Source organism: Rhincodon typus, chromosome 9 (assembly GCF_021869965.1).
Source record: "Rhincodon typus isolate 14 chromosome 9, sRhiTyp1.1, whole genome shotgun sequence".
Classification (NCBI taxonomy): domain Eukaryota; kingdom Metazoa; phylum Chordata; class Chondrichthyes; order Orectolobiformes; family Rhincodontidae; genus Rhincodon; species Rhincodon typus.
Window position 1 is genome coordinate 32,523,420 of NC_063340.1, and position 18,517 is coordinate 32,541,936.

Below are 18,517 nucleotides of genomic sequence, written 5' to 3' on the forward strand. Positions count from 1 at the left end.
CACATTGTGAGGATTCTATTTTATGCCAAATTTCAGCAAAGGTACATGGCGCAAAATGTGATACAGTAACAGGAAATTAAGTACATGTACATCATTTTTAACATAACTATATAATAAAACTTATTGTCTCACACTTTGCATCATTGTTCCTTGGAACAAGGATGGTGCCTGCTAATGGCAAGAACCTGCATGTAGAATCTTTTAATGTGGGAAGGCTGTTATCCTGAAGCTGCTATACTGTTCCAACTGACAAGGTCTTACAATTTTAATGCCTGCTGTAAGTGTATCAGAAAATTTATTGGCCACATTATGGGATACCTTTCATGGCCATCAAGTCCTGAGGTGGGACTTGAACTCAGACTCTGGGCCAGAGACACGACGCTTGCCACTGCATCACAAGACCTCACTAGCAGGGCTGTGCAGCTCACTGAGGTCTGAGAAATTGGAAATCATCTGTTAAGTAGTGAAAGCCCACTTTCAGGTGGCTCGCTACATGCAGTAGTCTCTCACCTGCAGATGATTGAAGCTATTCAGTTTCACTACTCAAAGACTTTGAAGACCCTTCTTTTCTCTCACAGGAAGCCAGCATTTCCCATTGTTGCCTTGATGGTGTGGAGTGAGATCAATTTGCTGATATCCACATTGCCAAATTCCAGCCATTGCAGTCCACACCATCAAGTAATGCTGATCTGGACCCCGCCTGGCTTCACAGTGTCTCTAAGATGTTGCTGTTCAGTCAAAGTTCGCACCCAGTTAACCTCTATCAGCAATGATTGTGTGGATTTAGCCCCAACCTGTGTCATTTAAGTTAGTCGCCTCATGACTCAACTAATGGAAGAAGGTCATCCTCTGTCTCAAGGGAACGTCTAAGAACACCAAGCAATACCACATTGAGCAAGAGATGGCAGCAAAATTGATTCTTTTAATCCAATGTGGGGAAAAGTGGCTGAATATGAAAAGGTCCTGACTGAAACGGGCAGAGGAGTTTCAGAATGCTCCATCTTTTGATACACTGACAGTTTTGTCAACTTTTATCCTTTCAGTATTCAGTAGAATATCAACTCCACTGGATTCTGACATATAGCCAGATCTACCCACATTCATTAGCACTGAAGAAAGCTAAAAACAAAAGCAATAAATCATACTGTAATTTATACTGACTTCTCAAGCTTCTCTGAATGATTTAAAATAAAAAATGCAAAAAATACTCGCAAAAGATTCATTTTAGTGAATGAGAGATTATCACTAAATAAATCTGCTAATTGCAATTCTTCCTACACTATCCTGACATCCACAATACAGTATCAATCATAATCACATACTTATGATCAGAGGCTTTCAGCTCTGCTCTCCCATAATATAGCAAATCACCAGGACGCCATATTTTCTTCTCTTCTGTCTCTGCTTCATATTCACACCCTCTTAAATCACTCTCTAAAAAGAGGAAATTGAAAATATTGATGATTAATTTTTAAGTGAATAAACAATGCAAGATCAAAGTTACTTGTCTTGATCAAATTAACAGCTTTATTTCTTTAATAGAATATCATTATGTTATCTTATAGAAGTTTTTGAATAATAAGCCCTTACACATGTCATGACTACATCTTCAAGGATAGGCAAGATTGTGCAAAGAAATAATTTCTTCCAAAATCTGGTTACATGAAGTGTCATGAGGAAAACAGATATCAGATGGACAGAAAATTAAATTCAACTCCTCATGGACAGTAGCAGATCCTCAAGGAGCCTAATCAACTACTTGAGAAGATGAAAGCTGTGTGGAGGCGAATGGCAAGAACTTAGTCTGAAAAGGAAGAAGGAAAAATACACATTTATTTAGTAACACAGTGCTAAAGTAAACACTGTGATAAAAGAGGTGCGATTTTAACATCATTTTTAAGAGTTTGGATTTCAAACCAGTAGCATATGAGTAGTAGTTAAACAAAGAACAATATAGCACAGGAACAGGACCTTTGGCCCACGATGTTGTGCCATACATGATACCAAATTAAAGTAATCCCTTCTGCCTGCTGTTGGTCCACATCCCTCCATTCTTTGCATATTCATGTGCTTATCTAAAGTTCCTTAAACATTTCAGCTTCCATCATCACCCCAGCAGCACATTCCAGACTCCCACCATTCTTTCTATAAAAAACCTGTCCCTCACATCTCCTTTGAATTTTCTCCCTCTCACCTTAAATGCATATTTGCAGACGATATAAAGATAGGTGGAGAGACAGGGAGTATTGAGGAAGTGGTGAGGCTGTAGAAGGATTTGGACAGGTTAGGAGAGTGGGCAAAGAAGTGGCAGATGGAGTACAATGTGGGAAAGTGTGAGGTCATGCACTTTGGTAAGAGGAATAAAAGCATGGACTATTTTCTAAATGGGGAGAAAATTCAGTAGTCTGAAGTGCAAAGAAACTTGGGAGTTCTAGTCCAGGATTTTCTCAAGGTAAACTTGCAGGTTGAGTCAGTAGTTAGGAAGGCAAATGCAATGTCGGCATTTATTTTGAGAGGACTTGAATATAAAAGCAGGGATGTACTACTGAGGCTTTATAAGGCTCTGGTCAGGCCACATTTGGAGTATTGTGTGCAGTTTTGGGCCCCATATCTCAGGAAGGATGTACTGGCCCTGCAGCGGGTTCAGAGAAGGTTCACGAGAATGGTCCCAGGGATGGAAAGCTTAACATATGAGGAACGTTTGAGGACTCTGGGACTATACTCATTGGAGTTTAGAAGGATGAGCGGGGAGGGCGGGAAATCTAATTGAAACTTTCAGAATACTGACTGGCCTGGACGGAGTGGATGTTTGGAAGGTGCTTCCATTGGTAGGAGAGACTAGGACCCGAGGGCACAACCTTAGAGTAAAGGGAAGACCTTTTAGAATGGAGATAAGGAGAAACTTCTTCAGCCAGAGAGTGGTGAATCTATGGAATTCACTGCCACAGAAGGCTGTGGAGGCCAGGTCATTGAGTACATTTAAGACTGAGATAGATAGGTTCTTGATTATCAAGGGGATCAAGGGTTACGGGGAGACAGCGGGAGAATGGGGTTGAGGAACTTATCAGCCATGATTGAATGGTGGAGCAGACTCGATGGGCCGAATGGCCTAATTTCTGCTCCTATGTCTTATGGTCTTATTATCCCCACTAGTATTAGATACTTCAACCCTGGAAAAAAGATTCTGAGTGTCAACCCTTTACAACCAGAGTTTTTCTAGCCTCTCCCTTAACCTCTAATCCAGGCAGCATCCTGGTAAACTTCTTCTGCATCCTCATTTCATTCTTCCTGTAATGAGGTAACCAGAATTGAATGCAATACTTTAAGTGTGGCCTAACCAAAGTCTTATAAAGCTGCAACATGACAGCCTGCCTCTTGTACTCAATTCCTTGACTGTGGAGTACATTGAAAATTATGTGATTAAGCTACAGCACAACAAGGGTTAGATTTACAAATGCTATTGCAAAGAGCTGATTTATGGGTGCACTAGAGGCTAAGGAGATTGTGGTCTGGTCTGAATACACCTTTGTTCGTTGGTTGTTAAAAATTGTGTAATATTTGTGTTTTGATCTTTGGAGCTTGAGATCTGGGAATGCTTTGAATTTATCAGTGTGGAACGTTCGGTTAATGTAATGTCCTTTTAAGGAACTCAATGGTTGTGTAAAGGAAAAATCTGTGACAAAATGCTGATTTAAAAATTGCTTCATAATGCTTGGCAAACATTTATCACTTGAAATGGGAAACTATCATGTTTGGAATTTCATATTTTGGCCAGAGTGAACTTCCAAATATTGTTTTAGCACGAATGAATCTTTAATTCTGGATGATAAGATTTGCTCATTGTAAATGTACTTTGGTGTGAAAGTATCCAAATAATAGGAAGTTGTAATTTTGGAAATGCAATTCTCTTTGAAGAAAATTCTGATGAAACTGAAAGCTTTTCTTTTAAAAAAAAGGGGCAGTGCAATCTAACAAAGGAGGTGGGCTTTTCCTTTGTCAATTATAACACACTTATTTCTGTATAGGAGGAAGAGAGACGGTCAACATAATTATGTCCAGAAGTTTTCACTCCACCCCTTGAACCACTAATCAACCCATTCTGCTTGAAATGGAATGGATGGGTTTTTTTTTATTTTTCAGTGACTGAAAGATACTGAAAACTTTACTTCTGAACTTGTCTGCAGATTTTCAGCATTGCAATAGTGATAGATGAAGAATCCTCAACCCATCAAGCCATTCATTAACAAAATATGTCAGCATTGGAAAGCTACTGTGAAAACATTAAAAGTATTGGGTATCAAGAATTTACTCCCTTTGAGGGAGTAAACAGTATTTTGAATTTGAACAAATTTATATAGATATATATCAAATATCTAGGATAAGTTATAAAGTAACTTTAAAAAATGCAGGTCATCTTAGACACAGAATGAACAAAGTATGTTTTGTCTGAATCAAACAAATGTTGGACTTCTGTTTTAAAATATTATAAGAGGATTTCCATGACTACATATTTTTCCAGACCTCTGGAATTAGACAGGTGGTAATAGTTATATTGCATAATTGGATGAGATGAAGTAATTAGGCATGGAAAGTAGTGGCAGAAGATTTAGAAAAAAATGAACAATGGATTGAAATGGCAGTTGAAGTTAACCTTCCTTTTCGCTAAAATGCATGTTAAGTGACAGTACGAAACTGATAATTTTCTCTTGGTGATGTTTGTGTCCTTATCCTTCCTTTCAAGAGATTTGAATTTGATGATCAAGCCAGTACCAGAGGCATTGGGACTATAAGTGGACAGATAAGTAAAATCTCATAGATCTTTTGATAAGATCATACGAGAATCACGAATACATGACATTGTCTTGAGATACCGATGTAAGTGTACAAAAGTGATTGTTACCTTGGAAGTAATAAACATGAGGGAATGCTTGATAAAAAAAAACTGCACTGAAGAACAGGTCCCAGACACGTACACCTACTCGACAAATGGATTAGTGTGGCTTGGAAGAGCACAAAAGCATAGTCTAAACAATAAGACACTGACACATACTCTATCGAGAAACTGACTTTGAAACAGTGACAGTGAGCTGAAGTGAAAGGGCCCAAAAATGATGACATACAGATACCTTGAATAAAAAAGGGGGGAAGCATAAGCTGAAGGTAAAGACTGATGAACACACTATAATCTGTCAGAGCTGTATTGTTTGATACCAAGTACATTGCAATCCTGAGGGGGTATTTGCAAATGGAAGTAGTTGCCACTCAATGACACAATCATTCATAAAATTGGCAAAGGAAAAATATTGAAGAAGTATTCTCAAGATAGATACAGATGAAGAGAACTAGGGAATTTTGAGTCCACGTATGATGTTAATAAGCAACCAGTGACTGAACTTGAAGCTTGATAAGAATCGTTACAATAGGTCAAGATGGAGAAGTTGATTGTATTACTAACAGCGCACCTTGAGTGTTTGCTTACTAGTGACTTACCAATCCCCTGCACCAAAAAGGGAGGACTTATCGTAAAATGTGGACTCAATGTAAATACTTCTTTGTATACATCTTAAACAAGAAATACAGAATAAGTGTATGTTGCTTGAATGTTGTATTCGGCAATTGCTAAAGCTTAAAGTTCGGTATTTAACTGCTCTTCAACATTCTAGGTGATCTATATATTATTATTAGCTTGCTTTGCTTGTGTGATTCTGTTTGGGAAGAATCAAAGGGGGAAATTGTGGAGCATATAGAAAATTATGTGATTAAGCTACTGCATAACAAGGGTTAGATTTATAAATGCCATTGCAACGAGCTGATTTGCAGGTGCAGTCGAGACTAAGGAGATCGGTTTGAAGCAAATATGAGAGTAGTGACGAACAAACTGTTGCCTAGGTCTTACGGTTAGAGTGTGGGGAATAATTTGCATGAACCTTTTGGGATATGTATTGGGAAGATATTGCAGAATAGATTAACAGAAGATACTGACCGCTATTTGCTGTTTTGAGGAGAATTGAAAAAAATGTATAAGAGGCATGAAAAAAAACCTGTTACTGCAGAGTTCTCAACTGGCGACCATGTAATTGACATACAAGAAGAAATAAAGCCGGATATTTGAAAATATTGTGGACTTGTTCCTTATTTCTTAGGAACCCAACACCAACCAATAAAGGCAAGCATGCCATACACCTTTTTACCACCCTATCTACTTGTGTGGCCACTTTCAGGGAGCTATGAACTGAAGCCCAAGATCCAATCAGGGTCCTGCCATTAACTGTATATTTTTCCTTAACATTTGATCTTGTAAAGTGTAGCAGCTTACACGCAACCGGATTAAACACCGTCTGCCATTCCTCTGCCCGTATCTGCAACTGATCTATATTCTGCTGTATCCTTTGACAACCTTCTACACTATCCACAACTCCACTAATCTTTGTATCATCTGCAAACTTACTAACCCACCATCTATATTTTCATCCATGTTATTTATATATATCACAAACAGCAGAGGTCCCTGTATGGAACCCTACGGAACACCACTAGTCTCGGTGCTCAGCCAGAAAAACAGCTTTCCACCACTCCCCACTGCTTTCTATGGGCAAGCCAATTTTGAATTCACGAGCCCAAGTGACTGTGGATCCCATGCATCATAATCTTCTGGATGGGCCTACCATAAGGGACCTTGTCGAAAGCCTTACTAAAATTCATGTAAACAACATCTACTGCTCTACCCTCTGATAACCTTTGTCACCTCCTCGAAAAATTCAATCAAGTTAGTAAAGACATGACCTGCCCTGCACAAAGCCATGCTGACTGTCCTTAATCAGACCATGCTTTTCCAAATGTGCGTAAATCCTAACCCTAAGAATTCTCTCTAATAGCTTCCCAACCACCGATGAGAGACTCACCGATTATCCCTGTTCCCCTTCTTGAACAGAGGATTAACATTAGCTACTCACCAGTCCTCCGGGACCTCTCCAGTGGCTAGCAAAGATACAAAGATCTTGGTCAAGGTCCCAGTAATCTTGTCTCTTGCCTCTTTTAATAACCTGGGGTAGACATTATTGGGCCCTTGGGACTTATCCACCTTAATGTCCTTCAAGAGACCCAACACCACTTCTCTCTTGATTTCAAAATGCCCTAGCATATTAGCATGCTCCACATAAATCTCACTATCCTCCATATCCTTCTCCTGGGTGAATACTGATGCAAAGTACTCATTTAGGATCTCAACCACACCCTCTATCTCCTAGCATAAAAGCTTCTTCCTTTATCGAGTGGTCCTACCTTCTCCCAAATAATGCTTTGGTTTTTAATACATGTATAGATGGCCTTGGGATTCTCTTTAACCCTACTTGCCAAGGTTATTTCATGGCCCCTCCTTGCTCTCCTAATTCCCTGCTTGAATTATATCCTGCTTTCTTTGTATTCCTAATGGGCCCTGTCCGATTTTAGTTTCTTTTTCTCCTTTCGACTGAATGCACAACCTCCCTTGCTATCCAAGGTTGCCTTATCTTGCCATCCTTTTACTTCTTACTGGAACATGCCAGTCCTAAACTCTCATCAGTAGGTCTTTAAACAACTCCCACATGTCAAATGTGGACTTGCACGATAACAGTTCCTCCCAATTAACACTCCCTAGCTCCCGCCTAATACTGACGTATTTTGCCCACCCCAATTTAGCACCTTCCCGCAAGGTCCTGGCTTGTCCTTATTCACAGCTATCTTAAAACTTAAGGAGTTGTGATCACCATTTCCAAAATGCTTTCCCAATGAAAGGTCAGTCACCCGACCAGGCTTATTGGTCTGTACAAGGTCCAGTATGACCCCTCCTCTAGTCGAACTATCCACATACTGTTTCAAGAAGCCCTCTTGGATGCACTTAACAAATGTTACTCCATCTAAGCCTCTTGCTCTAAGTGAGTTCCAGTCAATATTGGGGAAGTTAAAGTCACCATTACTTTCGTGGAGAAGTTTTAAATAAAATCAAAAACTTCTGGAACCATTACCTAATTCTGCATCTGAAATCCAGTAATTGCAATTCTCCTGTAGTGTTAATAGAAGATTGTTTGTTTATACTGAAGGATTTACAATAGGGAGTAAACATTGAAAGACCTAAGCTTGCCTCTGATTTAGGGTGATCAAGTATTGACGTTAAGCTTAGGAAAAGTCAGAGACTAAAAACATTTAGTACACAGTCTTGGAAGAGATTTAACTGGGGTCAGGAGCAAATATAGTTTCTCTCCCAGAAAGAAGTGTAGGATAATTCAGGGAAAGCACAATTATCCTAAATTAAAAGTTTAAGTTTATGAAACTTACAGACCAGGAATGCTTGGTTATAAATCAGTTGACTATTAAAAGACTGAAAAAGTTGAAGCTTTCAGTTTTTTGAGTATTCAAGCAACAATATTCACAGATCACAGGACAGAAGTGGAGAGAAGCAGTTAGGTCAAACTTTAAAATCTGAAACAGAAGAATAATTTCTCTGGATTTGGCTCACTGTAAAGCTATTGTACTAGGGAATACATGAGATTTGTTTTGCTACATGTTTTAAAGTGTTTCAAAGTGTGTACGATATTTAGATAGCTCAATTTATTTTATTACAATAAAACTATATTCTGGTTTAAAAGAAAACCTGTAGCCTTATGTGCCTATGTTTCAGTGAATGACCAACAATATTCTTTTTCAGAGTTGGTCTATCAAGTTGGGTTTCATTCTGAGATTTGACTTGTCCAATGGTAACAAAAGCTGGAATCACAACAATTGGTATATATCGAATTAAATCTGTGAACAGTGTAACCAAAGATCAACTAATAAGTCATCAGAAACGCGTCAACCAAACACAATTGAAAATTATTGCTGAATTTCTGAAGAAGGTTATTATTATGAAGAAAATTATTGCTGAATTTCTGAAGAAGGGTCTCGACCCAAAACATCAGCTTTCCTGCTCCTCTGATGCTGCTTGGCCTGCTGTGTTCTTCCAGCTCTACACCTTGTTATCTCAGATTCTCCAGCATCGGCAGTTCCTACTACCTCTGAAAATTACTGCTCCTTATTTACCTAAACAGACATCTACAACAAACATTTTTCAAACAATTCATATACAGCAGGTCAATGCTTTTTGTTGAACCAATATAATTTTTTTTGCCTATACATTCCTATTAAATTAGGGAACAATTTTCAGTACTTGTTGAGCTGTTTAATTCTTACATTGCTACTTTGGCGTATTGTCAAGTGCTCCCAGCAGTTTTTGCAACCTGCACAGCATTCCTTCTCAACACTATTTGAGTTCATAGTTCTCAGTGAAAGTGCATCACGAGATTCCTCTGTTTTTATCTTGTACTCGTGTGACCATGACAGGAAAACGCGCCACTACAGCAAATGTTGAATCTCCTCAATACATCTGACAGCATCAAATTGTGACTCACAATGTGAAATTAGACTTAATTAAGAAAAGTAGTAATCATGTTGCTCACCATCTTAGATTGCTTCCACCAACCATTCATTCCTGGGAAAGAGTAATAAGATCAGCGAGAAAGCCAAACATGCTGCGTTGCGTTCAATGCAAAAGATAACACAGCATCACAACCAGGCAATGGAGATAATGGAAAACAGATTGGTGGTGAGAATGATCTTCATGAGAAGAACACACTGATCAGCCTTGCCCTTATCCGACAGAAGGCTTTCAGTTTTTATGAAAACATCAAACAAGACGAGGGAGGGAGCTCTACTACAAATCTCTGTGTGAAACAAGAAACTTCTGATATGGGCCGTGGCTGGTTTAATCATTTCCATGCATGGTACAGCTTTAAGAAGGTATGCGTGCAGGGAAAGCGGCCAGTACTGACACTGATGCTGCTGATTCTTTCCTGGAGAAGTTTAGAAATCAGAGAGGATGTTCACCAAGTTTCCCATATAGATGAGACGGGTCTGTATTAGATATTAATACTATCAAGAACCCATAGTGCCAGTGTGAAAAGTGCTTCTCAACCATCTCACTCTGTTCTAGATGGCTTTGCAAAAGGTGACAAGAAGCTGAAACCAACGATCACTTATCATGGTGAGAACCCACATGCAATTAAAAAAATTGTGTCTCCCTATCACCTGCAAACTTTACTGCAAGGCATGGATAATTAAACAGATATTACATGACTGGTCCATGGGCTACTTTGTACTGAGATGCTGTAGTATTATGCCAAGGAAATTTTGACATATAAGATTCTTCTCATTTTGGACAATGCCAGTGCTCACAATTTGGACTATGAGGTTCTTTATCCAAATGTCAAAGTCACATTCCTACCTTTGTGAATGGCATCCATCATATAGCCGATGGACCAGAGAGTCAGAGCAACATTTGAAGTCTACTATATCTGTAAGACTTTCCGGACACTCATCAAGAAAACAGATGGTGAAGGGAAGCCATCTGTCTAAGCTGTCTAGAAGCAATTTAACATCATGGGTGCTGTGAACATCACTGGTGCTATATGGGACAAAGTTTTGCTTTATCACATGAACAGTGCATGGAAGAAGTCACTGCCAGGGTCAATGACTTGGCCACTATTCATAATGAGTTAGTAAATCTGGGATGGTAGGTGGGCTTTGAGGAGGTCGGAAAGAATGATGTTGCATGGTTATTCAAGTCCCATTCCAAGCCGCTCAGTAATGAAGACCTGGTAGAAATGGATGCACAAGCATTCAGCGAAGAGAATTTAGATGATGAAGGTGATAATGCACCACTAATTCATGAAAAAGACCTGATCACAAAGTGCCTGCAGGATGTTTTCATGCACACTTATGAAGCTCTGAATGTTCTTAGATGTCATGACCATCTGGTAGATCAATCAGCCAAAGTGGCTTGTTAATGATAGCTTGTCATGTTAACAATAGATTTACGACGCCAAGATGTGTGACGCAAAACAGTCAATTCTAGACATTTTCTTTAAAGGAGTGGCAACTCCTAAACCTTCTAAAGTCAAACGAGTCACAGGAAAAATCAGGACTGTCAGGCCTACAGATGAAGGCGACAGGAAAAAAGACAAATGAAGAACCAACACTCACCCTCAGCAAGCAGGTCACTTTTCCAAGGTAAGAATTAAAGTAAAATTATTTAAGACTGTTTAAAATTGTTTAAAAGCTTGTAAGTTTTGTGTACAGTACATGAAGGATTAGCAGTATAAAAATCCACAATTGTCAAAACAAAGGCAGCTTAAGGAATTCATCGTAACGCGGCCCCCCTTTAATTGCATTAATTTTTATGATGTATAAACCACTGTATTTCATTCTTTCACTAATCGTCAGATTTTTCTGAAATGTATCTCCTACGAATAGTGAGGACTCCCTATATAGGTAAATTGGCTCCATCTTCGAGGCAACTATCTAGTGGCTTAAAAATTGTGACAACATAAAAAGATATGGCTATATCTGTTACTTCTTTACAATGTAGATATTAAATAATTTTAGTTACTGCTAGGTTAACGTTTTGATTTTATCATCATACCAGATGTATCACAGGACCAATTTTTTCTCCACAACAGCACTCGATCTGTCCAAGCAGGAGTTCTGCATTTGTCACTGGTGTCATAAACATCTGTGCCCACATCATATTTGTATGTTGGAGCGAAGTTGATGGTACCTTCAAAGAAATCTTTGAAAATCTAAATAAAAAATGCAAATTTTTTAAGTTAAAATTATAAACAATCAAGTTTTAAAAAATAATTCTTAAATGATTCAAGAAAGTTCTCTGAGCCAAACTAATGGATTTTATTAGAAAAAAATGACAATTGCTCAGCTGTTTCATTCTGTTGCATGCTTTCCCCATTGAGTGTAAAGATCATATTAAGTAGCACACAACATTCATACTTAAACATCTTTGGAATGAAGAAATAATCTGGAAACCACTGATGCATTTCAAGACAGATATTGCAGCAAAAACAATGGATATATTGCGTAGTTTTGAAACATTAAAAAGCTAAAAACAAACTGTGGAAGAACAAATAATCAAAAAAGCTAACTGAACTTTAGCCGTTATAATAAAAGGGCTAGATTACCAAGAGCAAAAGGCTTCCCTAAACCAAACAAAGCCCTAGATAAACCACTTTGAGAGAACTGGGAATGAATCTGAGCACAGCAACTTAGAACCTATACATTGACACTGTAGAAGAGCAGCATAAATACACCAAGATGACATCAGGGTTCAAAGGTTAGAATATGAGGAGAGGTTATATTTGTTGCAGCCCAGAAGCTTAGATGACTTAGTTGACATTTTTTGGATTTTGAAAGGGTTATTAGAAACCTTTTCTGGTGACGAGACAGGACAAGGTGACATAACCTCAAGATCAGAACCCAGACATAGAGTATTGGAGTTGTGGAGCATTCTCCCACAAAGACAGTACATGCAAGTGGAATTATTAATGTTAAATTTACGACTGATAGACTTTTACTAGCCTGATGTATAAAAAGATTTGGAACCATGGCAGGTGGGTACAGTTCACATCACAGGGTAACTCACCCCTGAAACTGGAAGAAGCCCACCAGGATTTCACCTGGCTGTCTCACCACATCACAAAGAGCCAACCTTAAGTGGCTCTTGCTTAGTAATTTAAGGCTTTCAATTGGCCAATAGGCAGAAGTGCCATCCACTAACTTTTCCATTACTGCTGAAATGCAATAGGGGTGGCAAAGTGATGGACATGCCAACTCCTCACTTGATGTTGTCCATCCACGCCTCTCCTGCTGACCAGCCGCACACCAAAACCCAATAAAATTCTGGCCTATGTTGCTACTTTGAGAGTCCCTAAGTTGTTGCGTGTAGACATACAGGGTGGGTAGCAGTTGGGTTGCTTGGCAGGAAGGGAGTCTTTACAAACTTCTTCTAAACTGAATGAGCTGGTAGTCAGATTTAAATCCTGACTGGCTTCCCACACGTACAGGGCATGATCAATTGCATGCATGTGATAATCTAACGAGTACCAGATTAACAATAATTAACATTATTAACGTTCTAGCAATGGACAGCTGCTGTGCAATGACAAGAGGAATTTCTGTTGGGAATATAATTTAAGGACAACATTGAAGGAAGCTGGAAAACATGGAATTACTTGGACATTTTCTGGACTGAACAGAATCATGTGATTTCTTGGAAATGGGTTCAACAGTTCATGGGCTGAGACCCACCTGACATTTCTAATGTCAAAAGTTTAATGTGTATTGTGAGCTACTTGGAATTTTCCAGAAATTGAGCAATTTTGCAGAAGCAGCTACGCAAGGCAAGGAGATAAGAAATTAGGTTTATTATATAGTTACTGGGGTTAAAAAAAAACTGGCTTTGAGGGGCTTAGGGTCTATGCTAATTGTGGCCTAGCAACCTTCTCTGGTTTTAGAATTCTGTTTTACAAACCCAGAGTCAGTAACTCAAGAAGACACCCCTGAAAACACGTCCTGTCTCCTAAAGTCTGGCTCCTTAGAAGTCAGTCCTGGGAATTTAAGAGTTTCCAAAAGCCAATATTTTTGTCAACCTTGTGAAATTTTAAGTACTGTGGACTGTGCTCATTTGCAACAACTCAAACCCAAGTTGCTTGGAATCAGACTGAATAATTATCATCAATGTATAGCTGTCAGCGATTCAGCTTTGTCAACAGAAAATTTCAGCAGATTTGAGAAGTTGTCACCTTTTATTGTTTATTTCTAGACTCTGAACCACAGAAATTTCTTCATTTTTTGCCTTTTTAACACCATCTCTGCAAAAACATCTCATTTTCATGTTGTGAGAGAGTGTATGTCTATACGATCAAGGATATTAACATCTAAGGTATGATCCACAGTTAAAGCTGTAATGAGTAGTTATCTCAAACCTATTGAGAATATGTTTTATTAATAATAAAGACATTATTGAGCTAAGAAGCCTGGTGACATTCCTTTTATACTTAACAGTAGTACTTAGAGTACTTTAAAAAGAGTACTTCATAGGAGCTTGATTATCAGCATATTCCTTCCATTACAGTTGTGACAATTCATGCAAGTTTGCAGTAGACTTCCTGGGAATGGTAACAATGTTTTCATCATTTAATGTCTCCAATAAGAGACAACATAACCACTGCCCCTTGACACACAATGGATCTCCCACAATCAACATCAGATTACCAGAGACCAGAAACTCAAATCAACTTGCCAGGAAGGCTAGGAATACTATACCAAGTAACTCATTTCCTGACTCCCCAAAGCCTGCCCACCATCTGCAAGGCCCAAGTCAGGAGAGTGAAGGAATACTCTCCACTTGCCTGTGCAGCTCCAACAACACTCAAGAAACCTGATACCATCCAGGACAAAGCAGCCCGCTTGATTGGCATGACATCCACAAACTTCCACTCCCTCCACCACTGGCAACAGTGTGTACTATCTACAAGATGCACTGCAGAAATTTGCCAAAAATCCCGAGAAAGCATATTCAAAACTCATGACCACTCCCATCTAGAAGGACAAGGGCAGAAAATATGTGGGAATGCCACTACCTGCAGGTTCCCCTCCGATCTATTCACTGTCCTCACTTAGAAATATATCACTGTTCCTTCAGTGTTATCGGGTCAAGATCCTGGCCTTGTGGGTCTACCTGCAGCACATGGACTTCAACAGTTTAAGGCAGCAGTTCACCACCACCATCTCAAGGGCACACAGGGATAGACAATAAATATTGGTCCAGCCAGCGACACCCATGTCCCACGAGTGAATTAAAAGAAAATACAGCATTCTAGCAGTACAAAACAATTTGGACCCGGTGGCAGAAATAAGGAATTGGTCATAGAGAACCTGGCTTATAAACAGTTTTGCTTTGATGTATTGTAGTCACATGTATCTACGTACAGTGAAAAGTTTTGTTTTGCGAGCAGTACAGGTAGATTATAGCAAACAAGAACATACTTATCATAGACTGCTTAGACAGAGAGAGGCGTACAAGGTTACAGCTGAACAGGAGATGCACAAAGCAAGATCAACATTATTTGAAGTTAGAGAGGTCCATTCACCAGCCAAATAACAGCAGTGAAGAAGTTGTTCTTCAATCTGTCGCTGCCTGTGTTCAAGCTTCTAGATCTTCTGCCTGATGGAACAGGTTGGATGAGAACATTACCAGGGTGGGGAGGGTCTTTGTTGATGTTGGCAGCCTTTCTGCAGCAACAAGAAGTATAAATGGAATCTACGGATGGAAGGTTGGCTTCCGTGATGGTCTGGGCTGTGCACACAATTTTCTATAGTTTCTTACGTTCCTGGGCACAGCTGTTACCATACCAGGCCATTATGCACCTGGATAGTATATTTTCCATCATGCATCTGTAAAAGTTGGTGAGGGTCTTTGTAACATGCCAAATTTCCTAAGCCGCCTGAGGAAGCAGAGGCAGTGTTGTGCCTTCTTGACAGTCTCATTTATGTGGGAGAACCAGGACAGATGGTTGGTTATTGTTACTCCAAGGAACTTGGCGTTCTTGACCCTCTCCACCTCAGCTCTGTTGATGTAGATAGGGGCATGTCCTCCTCCTTTCTTCCTGAATTCAATGATCAGTTTGAACGAGAGAGAGAGAGAGAGAGTGAGAGAGAGAGAGAGAGCTGTTATCGCACCATGACACCAAGCCCTCTTTCTCCTTCCTGTATTCTGAATCATTGTTGTTTGATTTCCAGCCACCACGGTGGTGTCGTCAGCAAGCTTGTAGATGGCGTTCATGCGGAATTTGGCTATGCAATCGCCGGTATACAGGGCATACAGGCGGGGGCTGAGAATGCATCCTTGTGTGGTGCCAGTGTTGAGGATTATCGTGGAGGAAGTTCCTTTGTCTATCTTCACTGATTGTGGTCCGTGAGTCAGGAAGTAAAGATCCAGTTGCAGAGGGCGGAGCCAAGATCTACATCTCAGATCTTGAGATTAGTCTGATAAGGATTATGCTATTGAAGGCAGAGCTGTAGTCAATGAGGAGGAGCCTGACATAGGTGTCCTTGTTATCCAGATGTTCCAATGATGAGTGTGTGGGTTAGGGAAATGGCATCCGCTGTGGACCTGTTTGCTGATAGGCAAACTGCAAGGGATCAAGTCAGGCTGAGAGGCTAGAGTTGATGTAAGCCATGTCCAGCCTCTCAAAGCACTTCATGATTATGGAGGTCAGAGCCATGTGGCGGTAGTCATTGAGGCATGTTGCATGTGTTTTCTTTGGTGTTGGGATGATGGTGGTCTTCTTGAAGCAGGTGAGGACTTCAGATTGTAGCAAGGAGAGATTAAAGATGTCTGTGAATACCTCTGCCAGCTAGAATCATAGAATCCCTACAGTGTGGAAACAGGCCCTTCAGCCCAACAAGTCCACACTGAACCTGAGAGCATCCCACCCAGACCCATCCCCCTATAACCCACCTAATCTATACATCCCTATGGGCAATTTAGCACAGCCAATCCACCTAACCTGCACATCTTTGGACTGTGGGAGGAAACCCACGCAGACACGGGGAGAATGTGCAAACTCCACACAGACAGTCGCCCAAGGCTGAGAATTAAACCCGGGTCCCTGGAGCTGTGAGGCAGCAGTGCTAACCACTGAGCCACCGTGCTGCCCCAAATACTAGGCTGGAAGGATCTAAGTACATGGCCAGGGACTTCATCTGGGCCCGTCACTTTCCTTGGATTTACTCTGAGGAAGACCAATTTGACATCTGCAGCAGTAAGAGGGAACAGTCCAAGGGCTGTCATGGCAGGTAACACTGTGCCACTGGCATTCTGCTCAAACTGAGCATAGAAAGTACTGATCGCATCAGGGAGGGATGTGATTTTGTCCGCTGTTTTGTTCTGATTCATTTGGTATCCTGTAATGTTGTGTAGGACTTGCCATAGGCAGCAGGTGTCCGAATGGTTAGTTTGGGCCTCCAGCTTGGTCTGGTACTGCCTCTTGGCATCTCTAATGGCTTTGCGGAGGTCATATCTGGATTTCTTGTATAGGTCTGTGTTGTCTGACTTAAATGCCGCATGCTTGGTCTTTAGTAGGCAGTGGATTTCTCAATTCATCCAACAAGTAGCCCTTGCAGTCGTGGCCGAGTGGTTAAGGCGATGGATTCGAATTCCATTGGGGTACTCCGCACAGGTTCAAATCTTATGGTGGCATGGTGGCTCAGTGGTTAGCACTGCTGCCTCACAGGACCAGGGACCCGGGTTCAATTCCACCCACGGGCAACTGTCTGTTTGGAGTTTGAACATTCTCCCCGTGTCTGTGTGGGTTTCCTCCCACAGCCCAAAGATGTGAAGACTTAGGTGGATTGGTCATGCTATAGTGCCCAGGGATGTTTAGGTTTGGTGGAGTTAGACATGGGAAAATGCAGGGGTAGGGGAATGGGTCTGGATGGGATGTTCTTCAGAGGGGTGGTGTGGATTTGTTGGGCCGAATGGCCTGTTTCCACACTGTCGGGATTCTAAACAGCCACGCAAGTGAAATGCATAAACATTATAATGAAAGCCACATGACCAGCCAGGTGTGTTGATTAAACAAAATCAGTGTATCAAAACTACATTTCATATTCCCAGTGACGTCTCTGGGGTTTTTCCACACTCATCAGCAAGCACCTACAGAATCTTAGCAGGTCCTGCATGGTACTGCACAGCTGAAAGGATTGGAGGTGCACACATTTACAAAAAAAAATGTTCATTAAGCATCTTCTGAAGGCAGAAAAATTAAAGCGAAGGAGGAGATTGATATTGAACAATCTTCTTACTGGGCAGTCACTTGGGATTAAGGTTGACTTTCTTCCACTCCAATGTTATGGGTCCTGGGGTGACTAAGCAGGACTATTCAGCAATGGGAAGACAGGTTGTACTGATGACATGAAGATAAGCAGAGAAGTGAGTAAAGAAAACATACGGAGGCTACAAAAGGACATAGATTAGTTAAATGAGTTAGCAGAGATCTGGCAAATGGAGTATAATGTAGAAAGTGTGAAATTGTCCATTTTGGCAGAAAGAATAAAAAAGAAATATATCATCCAAGGTAAATGCTGCAGAGCTCTGAGATGCAGAGAGAACAGTGTGTCCTAGAGTAAGAACTATAGAAGGATAGTATGCAGATGCAGCAAGTAATCAGAAAAGCTAACAGAATATTTTGTTTTATTGTGGGGGAATTGAATTCAAGAGTAAGGAGATCATGCTTCAGTTGTATGTGACACTGGCGAGATTGCATCTAAAGTACCAGTACAGTACTGATCTCACCATACTTACAGAAGAATGTTAATGCATTAGAAGCAGTTCAGAGAAGGTTTACTAGACTAATAACTGGAATGAGCAGACTGCCTTATGAGGAAAGGCTAGACAGACTAGGCTTGTATCCTGTAGAGTTTAGAAGAGTCAGAGGTGACTTAGAAGAGTTAGAGGGGAATCTACCAGGTCAAAAGGATATTTCCACTTGTGGGAGAATCTAGAACTGGTGGTCGTCCATATTAGACAGAGATGAGGGAACATTCTTTTTCTCAGAGATAAGTGCATTTGGAATTCCCTTCCTCAAAACAAAGT

At 40.4% G+C, this 18,517-nt stretch overlaps 1 protein-coding gene across 6 annotated transcripts in view; it reads right to left on the bottom strand.

Moving 5' to 3' along the window:
• The window catches only part of LOC109927188 (synaptojanin-2-like), a 182,334-nt gene that overhangs the window by 38,030 nt on the left and 125,787 nt on the right, over positions 1–18,517 (bottom strand). For all 6 annotated transcript variants that reach the window (XM_048601190.1, XM_048601187.1, XM_048601189.1 and 3 more), the window contains 2 exons: positions 11,492–11,648; positions 1,323–1,434 (listed from right to left, as the gene is read on the bottom strand). In XM_048601190.1, the coding sequence (XP_048457147.1) occupies positions 1,323–1,434; positions 11,492–11,648 (269 nt within the window). The remainder of the gene's footprint in view (positions 1–1,322; positions 1,435–11,491; positions 11,649–18,517) is intronic.